This window comes from Pollicipes pollicipes, unplaced genomic scaffold (genome assembly GCF_011947565.3).
Source record: "Pollicipes pollicipes isolate AB1234 unplaced genomic scaffold, Ppol_2.1 Scaffold_7262;HRSCAF=8765_pilon_pilon_pilon, whole genome shotgun sequence".
NCBI lineage: Eukaryota > Metazoa > Arthropoda > Thecostraca > Pollicipedomorpha > Pollicipedidae > Pollicipes > Pollicipes pollicipes.
The window spans coordinates 23,404,609-23,423,688 of record NW_023597055.1 but is presented as its reverse complement, the minus strand read 5'-3'; the positions used below and the strand labels follow the sequence as shown (position 1 = coordinate 23,423,688).

Sequence of the window (19,080 nt, the reverse complement as noted above, 5' to 3'; positions counted from 1 at the left end):
TTGGCAGACCAAATGGCTTTCAAAGGTCGCGATTTCCAGACGCGAGAACACGTTCAGATTGTTGATGAGCAGGTTTAGGGCGCAAAGCTTGCAATTTACTTACGCCGGCATTTAAAAAGCTGATTTTCCTCAGCGGTATTTATTTCCAAACGTCACATTGCTTTACAGTTCGCACACAGTCACAGACACGTCACAAAGAAGACTAGGGTATCGTTAAAGGCTCAGAGAAATAGTAAATAAATATATACACACGCAAGTGTTGCAGTAAACATGATCAGCTGGCTTGTCCGGTTTCGCGCGAAGTCATTGGCTCTTCAAAAAGGAGTTTTGCCTAAGCCTAGGGAGGGTGTAAAATAAGAACAATCTGGCACAAAACAATTCACTCCAATGCAGAACGCTGAAAACAAATGAAGTCGGGGCGAGATATAGCTGTTTTGTTTTTATATATTTTTTCATTTTTATGTGAACATCGCTCGACGCCAGTTCGCTTTGTTTGCATAATATTTAGGTTAGTAGCGATCCACGTCAAATAAACCATTCCATAACCTAATTTACCGCCAGGTAGCACTACCGACACCAGAATATCAGCAAACTTAAAGCTTCTTGCGCGAACGAAAATCAACGCGTTTGGTTCTCAAACCAACCTGGCCGACGGGAGGGACGTGCGTCGTTGGGTCTTGTGGAGGGGGTGTGTGGTTGGTTGTGCGTCAGGGAGAGGGGTCCCTGCCGCGGGCCGCGCCGCCGGCCGTGCCGCGCCGGGGCGCCGCGGCGCCCGGCGCCGGGCGGCGGCGGCGGCGCGGCCCGCCAGCCGGCGTGTGGCGGCCCCGGCAGGCGCCGGTGCCGGGCTGACCCGGCAGCGGCCGACGCTCAGACACGCGCGCCCACCGACGTGCGCGAGTTGCGCATCAGCGGCTTGTGGCCGCGGTGCGCGTCGCTCGAGTGGCGCCAGGTCCAGCAGACGCGGCAGAAGTACTTGAAGCAAGAGAGGTCGCGGCAGAAGTAGGGCCCCTGCTGCGTGGCGCACACCGAACACAGCGAGTCCTCCAGGTACGGGTCGATCTGCACCTGCAACCGGGCCGAGGTCGCGTCAGGTCGAGGTCGGGTCACGGCCAACACCAGGTCGCCGTCGCCGCCAGTGGTGGGATGGGATGTCGCATAGTCCGCAGAGACTGCACACCTGGTGTTGGGCCGCCGCCGGACAGATAGAGGCAGACTGGCAGCTCCCCATGGGCGAGACAGCGTAGCTTTCGGTCGTCATCAGAAACGGGGAAGGAGTGTCAAATCGTCTGGTCCGAGGGGAACGTCATGCCAACTGACACAGACCAGGCCATCGCATTCGTCAGATCCGAGGGCAGCGTCACGCCGACTGACAGACCAGGCCATCGCATTTGTCAGGTCCGAGGGAAGAGTCATGCCAACTGACACAGACCAGGCCATCGCATTCGTCAGGTATGAGGGTAGCGTCATGGCGACTGACACAGACCAGGCCATCGCATTCGTCAGGTCCGAGGATAGCTTCATGCCAACTGACACAGACCAGGCCATCGCATTCGTCAGGTCCGAGGGGAGCGCCATGCCAACTGACACAGACCAGGCCATCGCATTCGTCAGGTCCGAGGGTAGCGTCATGCCAAATGACACAGACCAGGCCACCGCATTCGCGGCCACGCCCAGATGTGACGGAGCAGGATTCGGGACTTAAGGAATACAATAACGCATAGTTACCAATTGCTGGGTACGTCATGCATATGCACAATGCTACACATTCGCGTCCGTCATGCATATTCATATGCTATGCATATGCATACGTTATACATCTGTAAAATGTAATGAAAATGCATGCATTATGCACATAGTGTATTGCATGCGCACAATGTTATGCAATGAAACGCTATGCATATATGTGCATGCATGCATGCAGCCGTGTATGTGATGGCGCATCTACATGGCGGCAACTAACTCAAACCATGGTCAAGTACAATTCTCCTGGAGTTGGGAAAGCAATTTTCGGCCACAAGAGTTGTCAGTTATTTCTGCAATCACAATTGTCGTTGAATTGTGGCAGACAGCACGGGCTTTTTTCTCGGAGATATGCTGTACCACGTTTTAGATCTTTTTCGGTCACGCGATATACCTCCCTATTTCCAAAAACCTTGCGGTCAAAAGTCAAGCATAAAAAACATTGCATTTTGACGTTCATCGTGAATTTGAGAGTTGTTCAGTGTCATTTGTACCGGGAAACAAACAAAGAGAGCCGTTGCAGGCAATTAAAGCGCCGCAGGTTCCGATGAGCGCTAATGGTCCGCTGTCATTAGTGGCATACCGGGGACGGAGGATTGTCAGGCCACTTATCCGACACATGACACAGAAAACGATGTCCAGTCACTATCGATAGAATACGAGATGCCGATTACAGTCAGATACGGGCTACCGTGTCCGGTGCCCTACCAGATCAGCGTCAGGCTGCCAGAGGTCGCTAACACAGAGCCAGTGCTCCGTCAGGGACGGTTAGCAAAGGCAGGATTCCATCAGAGACGGGAGGAATGTCGTTGGTACTATCACGAACTGGAGCTATGCGCATCAGGTCGCTATCTCAGGACCTGGAGCACTTGTTAGGTCAGTGCCAGCGACTGGAAACATCTGACCATGCACCAGCCGAGGGTGAAAAGAAAGTGTCCGCTCACTGGGCGGCGCGGGAGTTTCAGATCCCCAGAAACGAGACACATGGGAGGGACCCAGCGGACCATGCCATGTAGCGGAGACTGGAGGGAGTGTCAGGCCGTCAGAGGTAGGAAACTATCAAGTCACCATCAAATCCGGATAGACATATGTAATGTGGCGACACCAGACACGGGAGGCTCAGCGATAGTTCGCTACCGGTATAGAGGACTGGGCGCCAGACGTGACCCCGTGACGTGGAGTTGGTATTGTGTCACCAACCAAATACCATAACAATTTTTCAGGTCACGTGGCGCTACGACCTTCAGTCACAAGTGCACAATGATGGCTGATAAAGTCCGTTGTATGATTACCGGTTAAGCCAGTCTTTGAGGACCGGGCATCGAAACAAAAAACTTTTGCCCCCCCCCCCCCCCCCCCAGTCACTGCCGCATTGACCACCTTCTTCGTGAACTTGAGCGCCTTGATCTCGACGAACGCTGCCCCCACGGCCTTCATGAAGGACTTCTGGTTGCTGAAAGTCACCCTGCCGGACCCAATCGGGTACTTGTGCTTGTCCGTGTCTATACCTGCAGACCAACGTAACATATGTAAAATGAGGATTAGAGATGCGAGACAAGAGCAAACAATCAAAACAAAAGAAGAATTAGAGCATTAGGAAACGTATAGCGATGAAAAAAACAGCATTTACGGAAAGCTATAGAAGCACTACGATGAGTCACCTATCCTCAAACCCAGCCAAGACTCAGATGCGCCCAAAATCCCCAAAAGCCGACCCCAAACCCGCAACCTCTCAACCACCGCTCAATCCCTACTCAACAGTTATTCAAAGATGACTGAACTCTAATACGGCTCAGAGTTTGGGCTGATTTTCATCCTGAATCCAACCCTCACCGGATTAATGGTAAGGGTTGGATTTAAGGCCAACATAGGCCCCACCTCAAACCCATTCTCAAACCCATCCTCAAACCCACCCCCTACGATATCCTCAACAAATCTCCCAACAAATCACTCAACCCCCACCAATCCCCAACCAAAAAAACTGATGTATCCTAATAACACTCCAAATCCTCCTACCCTATTTAAAACCAATTCAGACTTCACGCCAGACTGCTGACCTGCGTAGACGACGCCGCCGAACAGGTCGTTCATGATGCGCGCCAGGGCCTCGGCCGTTAGCATGCCGTGCAGGGCGCCCACGAACACCGTCATCTGAGAGTCGAGCCGCTGCGACGGACAGCGCACGTAGTTGCTGTCCGCGATCACCCAGGGAATCACCTGTACCTGCCGCCGGCGGTGCGTGGCGGCCGGTCACACGAGGCAGCGGCACGGCAGGCGGCCGACGCGGCGCGGCGCGCAGACGACAGGAGCAGAGGGCGTGGCTGAGTGGGTACGGTGGGAGGGGGGGGGGGGGCATAGGCGGCACGGTGCGAGCAGCGCTGTGCGTTGGAGGAGCGGCAGCTCGAGAGTAAGCCCACGGAGAGGCATTTTACACCGTTGGCACTCTGGTTTAGACAATGAGGTTTAGACAATGAGCATACGAGCAGCGCACAGTGTGACAAGTGCGACAATTTTTGTTAAACTAGTCTACTGCGCCAGCCTTTAAGTTTTTAAGTTGTGAGGGAAACTACAAGGAAAGCGAAACCATAGCAACTACCACAATACAGAACACTTAAACTAAAGAGCGCCTTTTTAAGTGTGCTACGTAAGTGGTTCCCAAAATCAGTAAAAACAGTACCTCATCGCATTTGCCCGTCCAATTCCCTCACTTCATACTTCTCACCTCCTTGGACCTCATACGCCTAGACGAAATTTTGAAGTAGCAGTTGCCGCTGTTGCCCAAGTCGTACGTGCACGCTTCCAGCATGGCCTTGACCTGTTTTTCAGACTCGAATAACACGTAGACGTAGCCCTTGGGAGGGTTGCCATTGCTATCCTTGCCAGGCCATTCGACCCGAATGGGACCAAACGGCCTGAAGGCGAAGGCCAGGGCAGATTCAGTGATGTCCCATGGCACACCACCCAGGAACACCTGCCCGATGTGCACACTGTCAACGACGCCAGCCGCCAATGCTGCCAATCACCAATACTGCCAATCACCAACATTGCAAAACGCCAACGCCACCAATCGCTAACGCCACCAATCACCAATGCCACCAATCACCAATGCCAATGCCACCAGTTGCATCGCTTCCCACAGCCAGGACTTGGCTCCCTATGCACTTATTCGCCCTTCCCCTGGTCTCACAGTCGCCTTCCCGACGGACCCAAGACCATGGGCCCCTCCCAGCCCCCTTCGCACGCGCCACTCAACCGCGTGCAGCGTACCTTGCAGGAGTAGACGGGGTTTCTGTGCACCTTGCGAGGCAGCTGGCCGGACCAGGTGTAGGTGGCGTCGTACAGCGAGGCGGCGCTGCGGTGCTGTTTGGCCGCCTGCTCGATGGCGCGTTGGTCCCGCACGGGCGCGGCCGGCGGCACGGCCAGGCGCGGCGAGAAGTGGGCCGCCGCCGGCGACAGGTCGAACTCGGCCGGCAGCGGCGGCCGCCGCGGCCGCAGCAGGGACTGCAGACTGACCGGCGCGCCGCCGGGAGCCTGCAGGCCGCCGCCGCCGCCGCCGCCGCCGCCGCTGCCGGTGCCTGCCCCGCCGCCGTTGCCGCCGCCGCTGCGGCTGCCGTAACCGATGTTGAGGCTGTTCTGCGGGTGAAATAGAGAGGAAGAGTTTGTTGGTTGGTCAAAGGTCAGAGAAACATGGCTCCCGTGTTCCTTAGCAACGGTAGACAAAAATACAAATTGGTTTATGGTCTTGTCCGGGCGGCCTGGCGTAAAGCCGGGCAAAGGTCAGCTAGCGCGAAGTAATTATAGTTAGTCTTAACATGCGCTTGGGTGGTCGGTCAAATACCGCTCGCTCGGGTGAGGCGTCAATTGGACTGCCCTCTTCACTGAGATCCCAAAAAACTAAGATAGTTAGACACCAAATTCACAGGTTTGTTAGCCTGTGCTTGCACTTGTGCCGAAATTTGAGATTCCTAGGCTATAATATTTGGATCGAATGAGGTCAAACGAAGTGAAACGCCAGATTGGTGTCTCAAGTGCCTGCAGACCTTATGCAACTGCCGTCAACCTAGATACCTACTCCAATTTGAATTAAATGGTGTTCAATTAAAGTCAGCGACCTTTTTAACCTTTTAAGGTCAAGGTGACCAGATGTCTACGAAAGTGTTCCTTTTGTCATTCAAATAAGCGCTATGGATTGTACTGGGCGGCATTCTCCTGGAAATGAAACGTGGACCTGGGTCATCTTAGGCTGGAGACTTCCTCGGACCTTTTAAAGTTCATGGAACATGCCTGCTGTGGTACCAGTCTTTATTTAGCACCAGAAACTACATCGTAAAGCATACTCGAATAAAAGGACGGGCTGGTTCCGACTTTGGTTTGACCTCACCTCCATACTTCACCATACCTCACCGCTAGTCGGTAAGGTCGGTTAAAATTATAACTTCAACTGGCCTATTGCCTAAGAAACTGATATATGATGGCTCCATCTAACACTCTGTTGTTGCATCAGACCTAGCGCTCCCTCGCAATCCCCTTCGCTGACAGTCATCGCCTGACTGACCTGTCATAAGTCAGCGACCTCACAGAGCAAATCTAATTCAAAAATCGCTATTCAGTTCTCTACAGCTTGCCGCGCTGTTCCAAAATCATTCTGGAAAAACCTTCGGGGGGTTAATTTGGCCCGTGCCCCGTGTCCCGTCCCCCCCCCCCCCCCCGCCACACACACCCTACCCCACCCGAGCGTGCGGCAAGGTGCGCACAAATGTAGTGCAAGAAGATTATTGTTTTCTTTCGTCAAGGTTTCTCATCTTTTGTGAGCGTAAGTCATGAATCGCACTGGGTCTTCTGTACCATGCACATCAACGTCGGGGTCAGTAACATGTAAAAATAGTGTCATTATCCTACAATATATATATATATATATATATATATATATATATATATATTCAGTCGAAAGGCAGCGTCGGCTGGCTCCAGGCATCTGCGATGCTATGCGTCTTGTATGGTCTCGTGAAGATGTTATGGTCAAGAGTCGCCGACTGCCCAACTCGATACAAATGACCAGCTTTCTCGAACTCCTCTCCCTCCCTGATCTCCCAATCCTCCAACACCGCCTCCCGACTCCTCTCCCTCCCCGACGTCGCTCGCCTGAGCTGCGTCAGACCCGCTCGCTGGCCCGTCCTCTCACCATGAGGTCGGAGAGCATGGAGCCGTCGCTGCCGGTGACCGTGCCGACGCCGCTCGTGTCCGAGTCAGCCGGCGACGGGCTGCGGAAGTCGCGGCAGCCCATCAGGATGGCCTGCTCCAGCGTCGGGCTGCCCGTGTCGGCCGTGCCGGAGTAGGAGGAGCGCGAGCCTCGGATCGGGCGCAGCGTCGGCGACGGGGTGCCGCTGAAGTTGTACAGCAGCTTGCTGGGGTTCCACTCCTGCAGCTGGTCCAGCTGCGGGCACACGGTCAGGACGCAGGGGCCAGCGGTCAGCACCCGCGCGCGTACTGGCGTCGCCGGTATCGTAGAAGCGGGCAAGGCACAGCTCGGCGATTATTGCATGTTGCTGTCCATGAAAAGCTGCGTTGATTGTGTTCAGTCACATGTTGAAGATGTTTTTAGAAGACCAGCTGATCAACGTGTGCCTCGGCACCGTCACACCTCGCATTCGTCAGCCTAATTTCGGCACCGTCACACCTCGCATTCGTCAGCCTAATTTCGGCACCGTCACACCTCGCATTCGTCAGCTAATTTCGGCACCGTCACACCTCGCATTCGTCAGCTAATTTCGGCACCGTCACACCTCGCATTCGTCAGCTAATTTCGGCACCGTCACACCTCGCATTCGTCAGCTTCATTTAGGAGGATGTGTATTTAAGGGGAAGATAACACTGAACGCTTGTTGATGCAACCTTTTATCAGTTGCACCACAGAAGCAGACACGGAAAAGCATACGCTGCGGCCTAAGCCATCTTGTTTCCGGCGCCTATGGATACGAGATAGAACAAAATTTCAAGCTTAAACTTACGTCGATAGATTTCGACGTTGGCGTCCGGTAATTTTCCTTGAAGACGTTGTCGGGAGAGTACGTATTCATCAAGCCGTCGAGCGTCATAGATGCATCTGTAACGTAACATGAGGCGGGTGACAGTCACGCGGTGGTGATTTGGGCTTTAGGGCACGCAGGCTACAAGGGTCATGTGGCACCCAGGCGAGCGTCAGGGCGGCACTCTGTGACCCGGCACACATCGGGACAGCGAACCCTCACAGCAAACTCATCTGATCTCATCTAATCCGCTGAACGCACAGTGTGCGTGCCGATCAAGCGTGCGTGCTTACAGATTGGGTGCCAAATTGGGTGCGCGCACCATCAATGTGCAGTGCACAAACAGTTTGTGCATTCAAAATGCGCGTGCCGGCGAAGTGTGCCGCGTCGAGCGCAGTGTCCTAGAATTGCTGGCTTTGGGTGTAAAGCAGCACCCTGTGAGGAGGAATTTCACTCCTTCCCATATTTGAAGTGAATTTTTCATTCCTGCCCGACATTGTCTAATCGCACATGCCAAACCCTATTTCCCTTTCTGAGGTTTTCAGATGGCATCCAAAACCGAGCTCACATGAAACCACCAAGCATAAACAAGGCCCCACAGAACCTGGACACCTATGGCTATGTCCTGCCTCACCTACATCTGAATCATGTCTATGTATGCACAGAGTAAGGGCGCCAGGTACCTCCAAGCCCAAGAACCCCAACGACCCCAGCCGCTCGCACGCATTAAGTTTGGTTTGTTTACAACATGCAGCACAACCGGCAGCTGTGTGCCAAATGCACGGTTTTCACGCATCCCCTTTTTTGTCTCACCACCACACCACGAAAGCAGAGCCTGGTGCAAACACCAGCAAGGCCTGGTAGAGAATTTTACTGAAAGCCCAAGAGTGCACCTAAGAGCGAACAATTCACAGAGAATGAAGGAGACAATCTGAAGCACGGAACTTCTTTTAACCGACATCTGTGCCCTGTTAAACCCTCTGTCAACCGTTTTCTTGGCTTATGGTGGTGCTCAATAATGATAAATCTAAGCCTTTCGAGTGTATCTAACTCACCAGGCCATCTGACAAGGCTATCCTAGTGCTGCCATACGGAGCTTTGGGGCAGACCTGGCGCAGCTAACATAGAAGCGTTTGATGGCAAAATGCTGCCCTCTGGAGATGTTTATCATGCACACTTCCTACTTGTCTCGCATTTTAATCTCGTAGGTTGGTGGGCATGATTGATATTTATATTTGGGGGGGGGGGGGGGGGGGGGTGGGATGACTGTCTGCCAGCAGATCATGCAAAAGGTGCTGACTTTGTTTTTGGGGGGGGGGGGGGCAGGAAGAATCCATTAAGTCTGCTGTGGATCAAGTAATTGCTTACCGCACCTATTTTAACACATGATTGATAACCAGATTTTGCTATTTTCTGTTTTAATCCATCTTGTTTTGTCATAAGACAAATTATGATGCTACAATGCATGTAATGGGTTTATGTTGTTCCATATTCTTGATTATTTGCCCCAAATTTCTCGAAGTGGCGCTTCATGGCTGCTTTAACCAGATATTTTCTATAGTTGTCATGGTTTGCTGACTGGCAAATCACTGTACCGTATATATGCACTATATTTTTAACACAGGGATGCTCTAAGCTGCATAGCAATTATAAAATGAGTTGAATAGTATGTAACAAGTAGTCGAACCACCCCATTTAAAATTTGAAGCAAGCATCTCAAACAGTGTCCTAAAATATGAATGAATAAGCCTTATTAGATGCCTTCGCTGCAGATAAAAAGGCAAGCAGCAATACTGGTATGGTCATCTAAAAGTTATGTTACTTTTGCAGAAGAAAGAGAGATTGTTTTGTGGAGCATACCCCTTATTGTCCTTGACAAAGGTTAATCGTGGCAATCAGAATAAATTGTTGAAAATGATTTAAAGTGTTTTGATTTGTGCGTTGTCGACTTTTTCTGATGTCAACAAGCGTACACAAATGAACTGAATGAAAATGTAAGTTTAAATCAGCCAAAGATTAGCTTTATCATGTTGCTACCACAAGTGCTGTTAGATAGACGCGTTGAGATGTTCAGCATATGGGCATGAGATGAGAGAGAACATATGAGATGTTCTACATAACTTGGGTTAAGTTGGTTAAGTGCATGGTAAGTGGCAACAGGAATTGTAGGAGAATCCGTAACTCACAACTGTTGCTGTGATACAAACAGGTTAGACAGGGTGAGATGAAGTAAGCCTTTTTAGGCTAGACGTAGCGAGGCTTCTTTCATGGAAATAATCATTGGTATTTTATAAGAAACAGTGACAAAATGTTCGTTTTCTCTGAACCCATCTCAACAGAATCCAGCGATATGTCCATTGCGTTTAACCTGGTGATGGGCTGATATGTATGAGTCCAAGGTTTTTTGTTTGAATGTTGTATGCTTGTTGAATTTTCTATTGTCATTTTGTTATTGAATTCCTTTGCTTTGTTTTGTGTTTAAAGTGCTGTGGAAGGGAAGTGTTCAGCGCAGCATCAAATTATTGGTGTTGGCAGTTTGTTATGTTCATTACACTGCCATGAAATTACTATGCTTTCATGTATTCTGCTTCACTTTAATGGCCTAAGATGTTAAACAAAATAGTTTTGTCAGGTTTCCGATATCACGTCCATAACAACTTGAAAAAGATGTCTTTGTTTGCTGAAGCATCAGTCACAAGCTCGTAAGCTCCATCTTTTGTGAATTGATTTTTTTTTCATTCCCGCACGGTCTTTTTGCGATGGAATTTTCCACCCCCACCCCACCCATTTAAAAGCGATTTTAGCTCCCTGATCGAGCATGTACGTGAACGTGAACGCGCGTGGCGCCGAGTAAGCGCACGTAAAGCCCGCTCAATTTTCAAATAAGGACGTGCATAAAAAATACGCGCACTCAAAGCGCACGCGGGGTTTTATGTCCAAACTGTCCAATGTATGTCCAATGTATGCCCAACGTATGCCCAACGTATGCCCAACGTATGCCCAACGTATGCCCAACGTATGCCCAACGTATGCCCAACGTATGTCCAACGTATGCCCAACGTATGCCCAACGTATGCCCAAGTGTGCCAAAAGTATGTCAAAAGAATCCCCAAGATGTGCCCAAGATGTGCCCAAGATGTGCCCAAGATGTGCCCAAGATGTGCCCAATATGTGCCCAATATGTGCCCAATATGTGCCCAATATGTGCCCAATATGTGCCCAATATGTGCCCAATATGTGCCCAATATGTGTCCAAAGTGTGCGATAGTAATATGACGATGTGTAAAAGTGTCCGAGGCATGTCCAAAGCATGTCCAAAGTATGTCCAAAAAGTAAAAAGAGATATACGACATGCGCATTATGAATACTATTTTCTGAGTTTTGATTTTATTTTGAGGAAATCCTCGATGCACGGCGTCTTAGAAATAAGGAATAAATTGCAGACATGAAAGAAGGACATCTATTGCCGACAACTAGTGTTCGGTGCAAAGCTTTCTCGAACTTTCGCAACGTGCAGCGTGGAATAACACGACAATAAAGGAACGAGACACAAAAGTGGCATGCGCGGATATGAAAAATACTTTTAAAGGAACAAATTACACACCAAATGTATCAGCTATCCACTTACCAGACAGCTTTCGAATCCAGGAAATCCTCAGGTTACTGAGAGTTATGCAACGGAAAAAGTTGCTCAGCGACGAATCACCGCGTAGGTAAATTTCAAACAGAACGTCCAGATCCATCTTAGCGAGCGGTCGGCACCAGGCGGAAAGATCTTCGGCTTCAAAGAGACTGCCCACTGTCGACGCCGTTTTATGGCTGGTTTTCCGCCCGTCCACCGCGCGCGCACCCTGGGCCAAAAGTCAGATCGGAGGGCAGTTCCTAATGATGACATTTGAAAACAGCCCGGAGAGCAGTGTCGGACTTTGCCGCCAGGCGTCGCAAGGCAATACATCCGGCGCGAAATCAACTGGTCGCAAATATGGCGCCAGGACGCGGCCGGATAACCGGCAGTCCGCCCCGGCGGGAACAGGACGAGAGGCCGGTGTGCCACCCTGCTCTGGAAGGCTGCCAGCTACAAACACAGACCTGGTATCCTTCGATAGACGTAGTGATTCAAGTTCAGTCTCGGTGGTGTTTTCTGGTTTGGGATTGCTTTTGGTTCACCAGAACACCAAACGTGCGTAAAATATGGGAAAAATCGGACCCATGTATGAGCAATAAGAAGGCCCCTGGCGAACCCACGGACGAGCATTGGACTCCCTTACTCAGTACAAGTTACTCCACGCTCCCGCGTGAAGCGTACCTGGCGAGGAATCCCTAAAACTTTGTCAGGTGCGGACTGTGTCAAGGTCGTATGGTGAAACGAATTGCGATTTATTCACTTTGAAATGTTATTATAGCCTTGCTTCAGCGAATCATGCGCCTCGATGGTAACGTCTCGCTTGAATGAAATGGCGGGAGAGTATCTGCGCACACTTCAGGGCGCGATACACCTAACAACGCCATGAATTGCACCTTGGAGTCAAAAACTTAAAGCAATTATTTTCCAGGCTGCTTAATTCAACGCGCGCTTGGGTGGGGTGGTGAATTTGACCACCTCCCAAAGGTCGTTCCGGAATGAAGCGGTTTCCCAACAGCGCGCGTAGCAGGGCCATATTTTGCATAGCTGTAGGAAATTGAATAACGGATCGCTTAGTATTAAAATTTGGATGTGCCTCGTATGGTCGCTGACCTGTGACAGGCTAAGTCTGGCAATGGATCCAGGGAAGCCAATTTTTTAGACAATCGTTAAATCTAATGCAACAACGGAGTATTAGGCAAATCGTACATCTGAGATACTTTTTAGCCCACAAACCCATTGAATGGACAAATTCCTCTGGCCTAGGGTCAGGTATGAAGGTCAGACCAAGGTCAGAACCAGCCCGTTTTGTTACTCTGGGGCCTGCTGTACGGGGTAAATTCTGGTGCCATTTCCAATTTATTGATAACAGAAACCATATCATACACTTCCCATGGACTTCTTAAAGGCCAAAATAGATAACTGACTAAAAACAACCCAGGTCAACATTTCGGTTTTTAGGAGCGCACCGCCTGGCGTAATTGTTGTCGTTTATTCAAATGACACACTCAAAGCAGTCTTGTGCGATTTGGTAGTTGTACACTTTTGACCTTATTTAATCCGAAGGTCATGACCTAGAAACCTCAAACTTTGGCCTAAGCGAGTTCACGTACAGGCCAACACACCGTGAATTTGCTGTTTCTAGCTTTCTAAGTTCCCAAATATCAGGGGCCAAACTGACCTATCCCCATGCGAGCGAAGGGCACCCAACCGTCCACCCGGGCGCGTGTTAATCCGTGCGGTCACAACCCCGAAAACAGCGTTTCACGCACAAAATGCACGTTGGCAATTTCGTGTTCCGAGCAAACAAATGCGACAGGTGAGACGTAAGGCTGAAGTGTGTTTTGGGTGCAACCTGTAAGGTCAGTGGGCTGAATGCCCTTCTGTAGTTTTCATTTGCGGACATTTGCGCGGACCTGAGCGCGGACTAAGTGTAGTGAAACCTCGAGCTTGAGCGAGCTCGGTCCGTTGAGCGTGTTGGAAGTCCCAATTTGACGAAGTTGCAATGCTCATCCCCTCCATGCTGCGTCATGAAAGGTTTAACAATCTGTATAGTGGGTTTGCAGCCCAGCCTCATTGTTCCAAGACACGTAAGGAGGATCCAAATAACCTTTTATGACGGGATATCCACCGCTTCTCCTTCAGGTTTAGAGCGCAGAGACCACGCCGCGGACACGGGGCCCAAAACATGAGTGATTACGGAAGAATGGTTGACGAAACATACCGCTGTTCTGTGTCGACCGGCGTCGCACCTCCAGGCTGGCGGAGCGGCAGTTCAACGTGTCTGAAAAACGCGTGCAGACAAAGTCAGCCATCCTGACCAAACAGGTACAGACACAATCAGTCCCTCCTGACCAAGCAGGCACAGACAGTCAGCGCTTCCTGACCAGGCAGGCACAGACAGTCAGCGCTTCCTGACCAAGCAGGCACAGACACAGTCAATGCCTTCCGATAAAAATATCGGTCTTTGAGTTCCATCGACTAAGGAAAAAGACATTGACAAAGCGGTGTACTTTCATACCTGACAGGACGCTCCCCCCCCCCCCCCCCTCCCTCCCCATATAGCTTAATGACTGAACTGTCTTGCTGCGAATGCAGTAATGCAGTGTTCTGCCGTCACCTAATTTCGCACGTCTTTGCCTCACCTTTACCTGCAGATACGGGATCTTGTCTTGTTTATCCCCATCCATCTCCTCAGTCAGACTGTGCTCTACTAAGACACTAAGCCATATATGTATATACGTGCACCAAGTCATACCTGTACTGCACTAAGACACTACTATCATTTATATACGATAAAGGAAGTGCATCTGCTCGATCTCCTCCTGGTGAAAGAGAGTATCCAACCTTTATGTACTTGCACACTTTTTGTTACACCAGATGCGTACGATTGGATCACCAAAACAAGGTATCGAAATCCATTCGAAAAGCTCAAAATTTCGAATTGAAGTAGCTGGCTCTGCGGGAGGAATCTCATTGCAATTCCTGCCCTCTACTATGAAGGCAATTCATTTCATTTGGCTTGCTTTTCCAGTTTGTGTGTTCCATACTGTTTGAACACACTGACGTGTCAACACGAACAAATTCGCCAAAAGCCTGATTCACCAGGCAAAGACATATGCGGACATAGCGATGTTATCCCGTGAATTTAACGACACCTTTTACCGTGGCTTTGACTTCTCCCCTATGGCGTTTGCCACAATGGCTCTTTTCGATGCTCACCTTGGCTTTGGGAATGGGAGTACCACATGATCAATGTAATGAACTAATCAAAGTTCAGTCAATGTGCTCCTCGGCAACAGGCCCTTGCTCGCTGGGCCAATCACAAACGTTCTTTTATTCGCACCAGTAGAGGTGTGCACGGTGTTTGTCATGATGACTGGTCGCGACTGCACGGGAGCAGTGTAGTTCCGTTAGAAAGCGTTGGCAGCATAATTCGGAGTCGAAAATAATTATAATTGTATCCCTGTGTGTTTTGATGGTGCTGCGGTGGTACTGCCCAGTGTTATTAGACGTAACTAGTCCTGAGAAAGTCGGATACCCCGTTAATGGCCTTCAATATACCAGAAGGCGCTGGTTAACCGATGTGTTAAATAACGACTATATCGGCTGTGCTGAAGACTTCGGGCTGTGCTCATCCTGAAGCTGAAGGTTGTTAGCCAACGACTCAATTCGGTACGCCGCCACATTGATCGACTGCGATGTCAGGAATTGCCGGGTCTGCACGAACGACTGCCGTTACGCTAAATATCACGCACATAGTACTGAGAACATATGCACGAGTTAGATCCTTTGAAGTCAAATCCCTCACCATCTGGCATGGCCGCGACGTTTTCGTCCACGTACGGGTGGTCCGTGGATGCGGAGAGGCAGCAATAGTTATCGGTTTCCTACAAAAATGCACTTGAAAATGAGGCGATCGTAAGTTTTCTAGGCCTTTGCAAAGCACGCAAGGTGTGTTTAAAACTTAACGCGGAACCATCAGGCCAAATTAAGAATGGTCGGTACCTGTTGTGGGCGGTGTTTGAGCCCAAGCTTCTGGACTGAGGCATGGGATTCAGCGTGTGCAGAAAGAGCTGTCTCTCAAACCAGACATGTCCCAGTAATGCTGAAGCCTCGCCAATGGTTTCCGTCGATATCAGGCAGCTTTGGTCCTGAGTTTGTTCGCAGTGCAAGGCTGGTTTAAGTTAAAGCGACCCTATTTACTGCTAATGTAAGCATGAATGGATGACTTCTGAAGTAATCCATAGTCGACCAGCGAACGACAGTGACCTCGATTTTTCAAACAAGAAGTGCCACAATATATGATCCAGGTTTAACTTTATCAAGATGCATGTATGTATAACAGTATTGGTGCACTAGAATTTTAACTCTAACAATTTTCCGGGAAGTTCAAGATTTCAGTCGATGGAAGCCCGACGCATCACATGGCAACTGTCTGGCTCTTACTATACATCGGCCTTGAAACCTAAACTGAACCACCCTAGGCAGACATTTGCGATACAGTTGCACTGATCGGTCATCGTATCAATGAAATGCAACAAAATGTATGAAATGAAACGAATGAAATGTAATGAAAACAATGTCAATATAGATGACAGTATTGTTTACCGCCACCTTAGCCAGCATGTTGAAACCTCAGCGAACTGGTTCTGAAGACCACGCCACTGCCGATAATTTTCGAGCATTCAGATAAAATCTTCATCGCATCATACACTCAATGCAGTCCAAACCAGGTATCACCAAGCACTGAACTTCCGTCGCCGAAGATTTAACAGCACAGTGCGCGTTGCGTGTGCGTGACGAGCTTGTGCGAGACGAGCGCTCGATTTCCACAGTGCGCGATAAGCCAGGAATATCCCTTCAAGGACTGCCGGGTTGCTCTGTGTCTGTCACTTTGTCACCCAGCTCGTTGATCGAAGCGCCGCGAGCACATCACTAGTTACGGTGAACATTCCTACGACTTAGTGTCAATCGCCTACGTATTTGTAAGTTAGATATTGCATAACTCATCTGGAATAATTGTTTCTCATAGTGCTGCGGCGAAATACCATGCTTGGCGGAATGCTACAAAAGTAATAACGCAATGAAAAGATGAACCTGCCAACAGCCGGCACATACTACATAAATGATCCGAACGCAGCCAGCAAATACCGAGCATACCGACCCACAAACAGCCAATAAATATGAACAAGATTGTCGTTATTTATTCAGTTTATCTAAGCTGCAGACCGCACCAAATAGCTGTGTAGACTGATCGCGGGATTTCGCTGCATAAAACCAGAGGTTTGAAGGTGGATGTCTAGTAGGTTTAAAACCTTACCGTTGGAAATCCCTCGTCGCCGGATGTCACCCCCCAGGTTGCTGAGATCCAGAGAGTTCTCCAGCATCTGGTTTATCTTCTGAAAGGTCTCCAAATTGTTGCTATTGCTGATATCGCTGACGGTGGAGCGGCCATCTTGCGACTCAGGGAACAGGTAGTTGCTCTGCGGAATACCAAACAGATATGGCTTCTGCAAGCTCCAGAATACTTGCATTTACATGAGCGCAAAGACAGATGTCAACGTAAAATGTGTTGAGCGATTGAAACCGAGTAAGACGATAGTAATGGAAGGCATTGGTCACAAACAACGCTCACGAAGGCATGTGTTGTAGCTCTGCGTAGTTTTGTGACTTTAACGGTGCGTTATAGTTTTTAGAGGTATTCTAAAATGCAACGTTACAACGTCAGTTGTGTGAATTTTGAAAACTATCTCAGTAGCACTTTGCTACCGAGTGCATTCGTTGCTTTACATTCCCATGGCTCGCAAAAGCATGGTGAAAAGTCTGGCAATACCCAGCTGCTCAGCACGTCAGCTCAGATCCAAAAGCAATGGCACACAGAGGCTCGAAAAGGCGACAGCGAGTCAGCCACCAAATTCTTACACAACCAGTGGACGGCCTTTATAGGAGCCGTCCATGAATTGCACTACGCGTGTAAGTGAGAAGGGGCCTTGATGTAGCGTAATCGGAGCGTAACACGGTTGTACGGCGTAACTAAACCCTGATGCGGACCGCGAATAAGTATGAAATAATCTAAAGGAGAAAGTTCTAACAGAGGAAACAGTGGAGGAGATTGCTGCACGTAACCAGTGCCTAACCAAGGGATGAAAGGCTGCCAAAATGCGCAACGTTATTTATGATCTAGGCCCATGCGTCAGAGGAACGAGAGTGATTGATCTGACGTTTCCAGGTGTCCCGACCAGACGCAGATAACAAGTCTAAACGGCTGGTAAATTACACATCATTTTCGCCTTGCGAGGGGCCAGGGCAGTTTTCCAATTTCGATGGCAGTGTATAACATTCGACGACAGCTAAGCTGACGTGGCCGTGAAGATCGAACGTAGCTGTCAAAAACCCACGGTCGTATATGAGGCTTAAAGTCGTCCACGTGTGGGAACCAAGAGTGCAAAAGAAACTAGTTGGCATCATCTCCGGATTGATCCGGCGGAATGCAGAAAAACATTTGACACGGTTGGCCTTTAAAACAAAGAATTGTGACATAAGCAAAGGGACAACCCTCAGCTAGACCTTACTAGGATGCAGTTTCAGAGATGTTCATCAGCCGCAGCAACAGCACCAGCACAGAAATAAACGTCATCATAAAAGAGCAACGAGTCTGGGGCCTTGCACAGTGAAACATTCTCAATAAAATTTTCGCGGAAATTCCATCCTCCATGCCTAGCCTTCAAAAAGGTACGTGGGCAGAGCTCACGCCGTTTTCAGTCTGTTCGATGTACGCAAGGAAATTATAATGACACTAACCATAACTAGGAAGCAGGCCTGCTATGGTAGCCGTGGATTATATACGTTTTCGATGAACATCGTGTCATAAAAATTGCATGGTCCTTCTAACCTAACTTGGATGTAAGCAAATTCGTGGCATCGAATCACGCAAGACTGCAGGTAACTTACCCGCAGTTGCTCCATAGCGTTCATGCTTGATTATCTGCTTAAGAACGATTAAAAACAATAATACGGTATTGCAAGCTTAAAATTTCACTGAAGCATGATAAACCACCCTCCACCAGGCCCAAGTCACAACTGACCGGGCGCCCTTGTTGACCCCTGACCTGGGGTCGTCTCATTGCCGGGGGCGGTCACCTTACCGACGCTGCGGCTAGACACGGCCCGACGGAAACGGACGTGATTGGTTGTTAGGAACCCGCGGCCATGTGTTAGCCAGCTGACTAGTAACAAACGTTAGCTGAGGCGGGTTTTGCGGCGGCATCCGCTAGGACCGTGGTTGTTACCTACATGAATAAATACCAAGGCATCGATAGAGATTGGCAATTCCGATGAAAGCCTGGTATCAGTGTTCATTCAGTGATCAGCTGTACTTGGTATCGTGCGGCATACATACAATAACCTGCTCCCAAAAGACCCGCCATGGTCGTTCTTTGTGTGCATATATAGCGTGCTTGTGAAGCGTGTATGCCTGCAATGTGGGTTTCAGATTCAACTGCAGGTACCTGCTGCCATCATTTGCGTGCAACGGCTTGGCGGCATGCTTCCAATTGTCCATGGCTCGTTTGAGTCCCGCTGTATTTATATCCATATTTGTCTGCGAGGCTGGCGACAAATACATTCATTATGCAATGGCAGTTGGATATCAGGCAAAGATTGCGGTAACGTGTAAATCTCTCATGATTA

General features: G+C 49.6%; 1 protein-coding gene across 1 annotated transcript; it reads right to left on the bottom strand.

Annotated features, from left to right (window-relative positions):
* Positions 1-819: 819 nt before the first annotated feature.
* orb (polyadenylation element binding protein orb) lies at positions 820-18,366 on the bottom strand. Its single transcript, XM_037237887.1, has 9 exons — positions 18,343-18,366; positions 16,712-16,874; positions 7,749-7,843; positions 6,999-7,174; positions 5,008-5,197; positions 4,463-4,711; positions 3,798-3,963; positions 3,121-3,248; positions 820-1,065 (listed from the first exon to the last, which is right to left on the bottom strand). The coding sequence occupies exons 1-9, from the start codon at positions 18,364-18,366 to the stop codon at positions 868-870; spliced, it is 1,389 nt and encodes a 462-aa protein (XP_037093782.1). The 3' UTR covers positions 820-867.
* Between the last annotated feature and the right edge of the window lie 714 nt (positions 18,367-19,080).

Excerpts from the sequence above, each read along its gene's own strand:
- orb (XM_037237887.1), bottom strand. The coding sequence starts at position 18,366 with ATGAACGCTATGGAGCAACTGCGG. Across the intron at positions 16,875-18,342 it reads ACGCTATGGAGCAACTGCGG|AGCAACTACCTGTTCCCTGA; the intron begins GTAAGTTACCTG and ends GGTATTCCGCAG. Across the intron at positions 5,198-6,998 it reads TGCCGCGACTTCCGCAGCCC|CCTGTCGCCGGCGGCGGCCC; the intron begins GTCGCCGGCTGA and ends GGCCGAGTTCGA.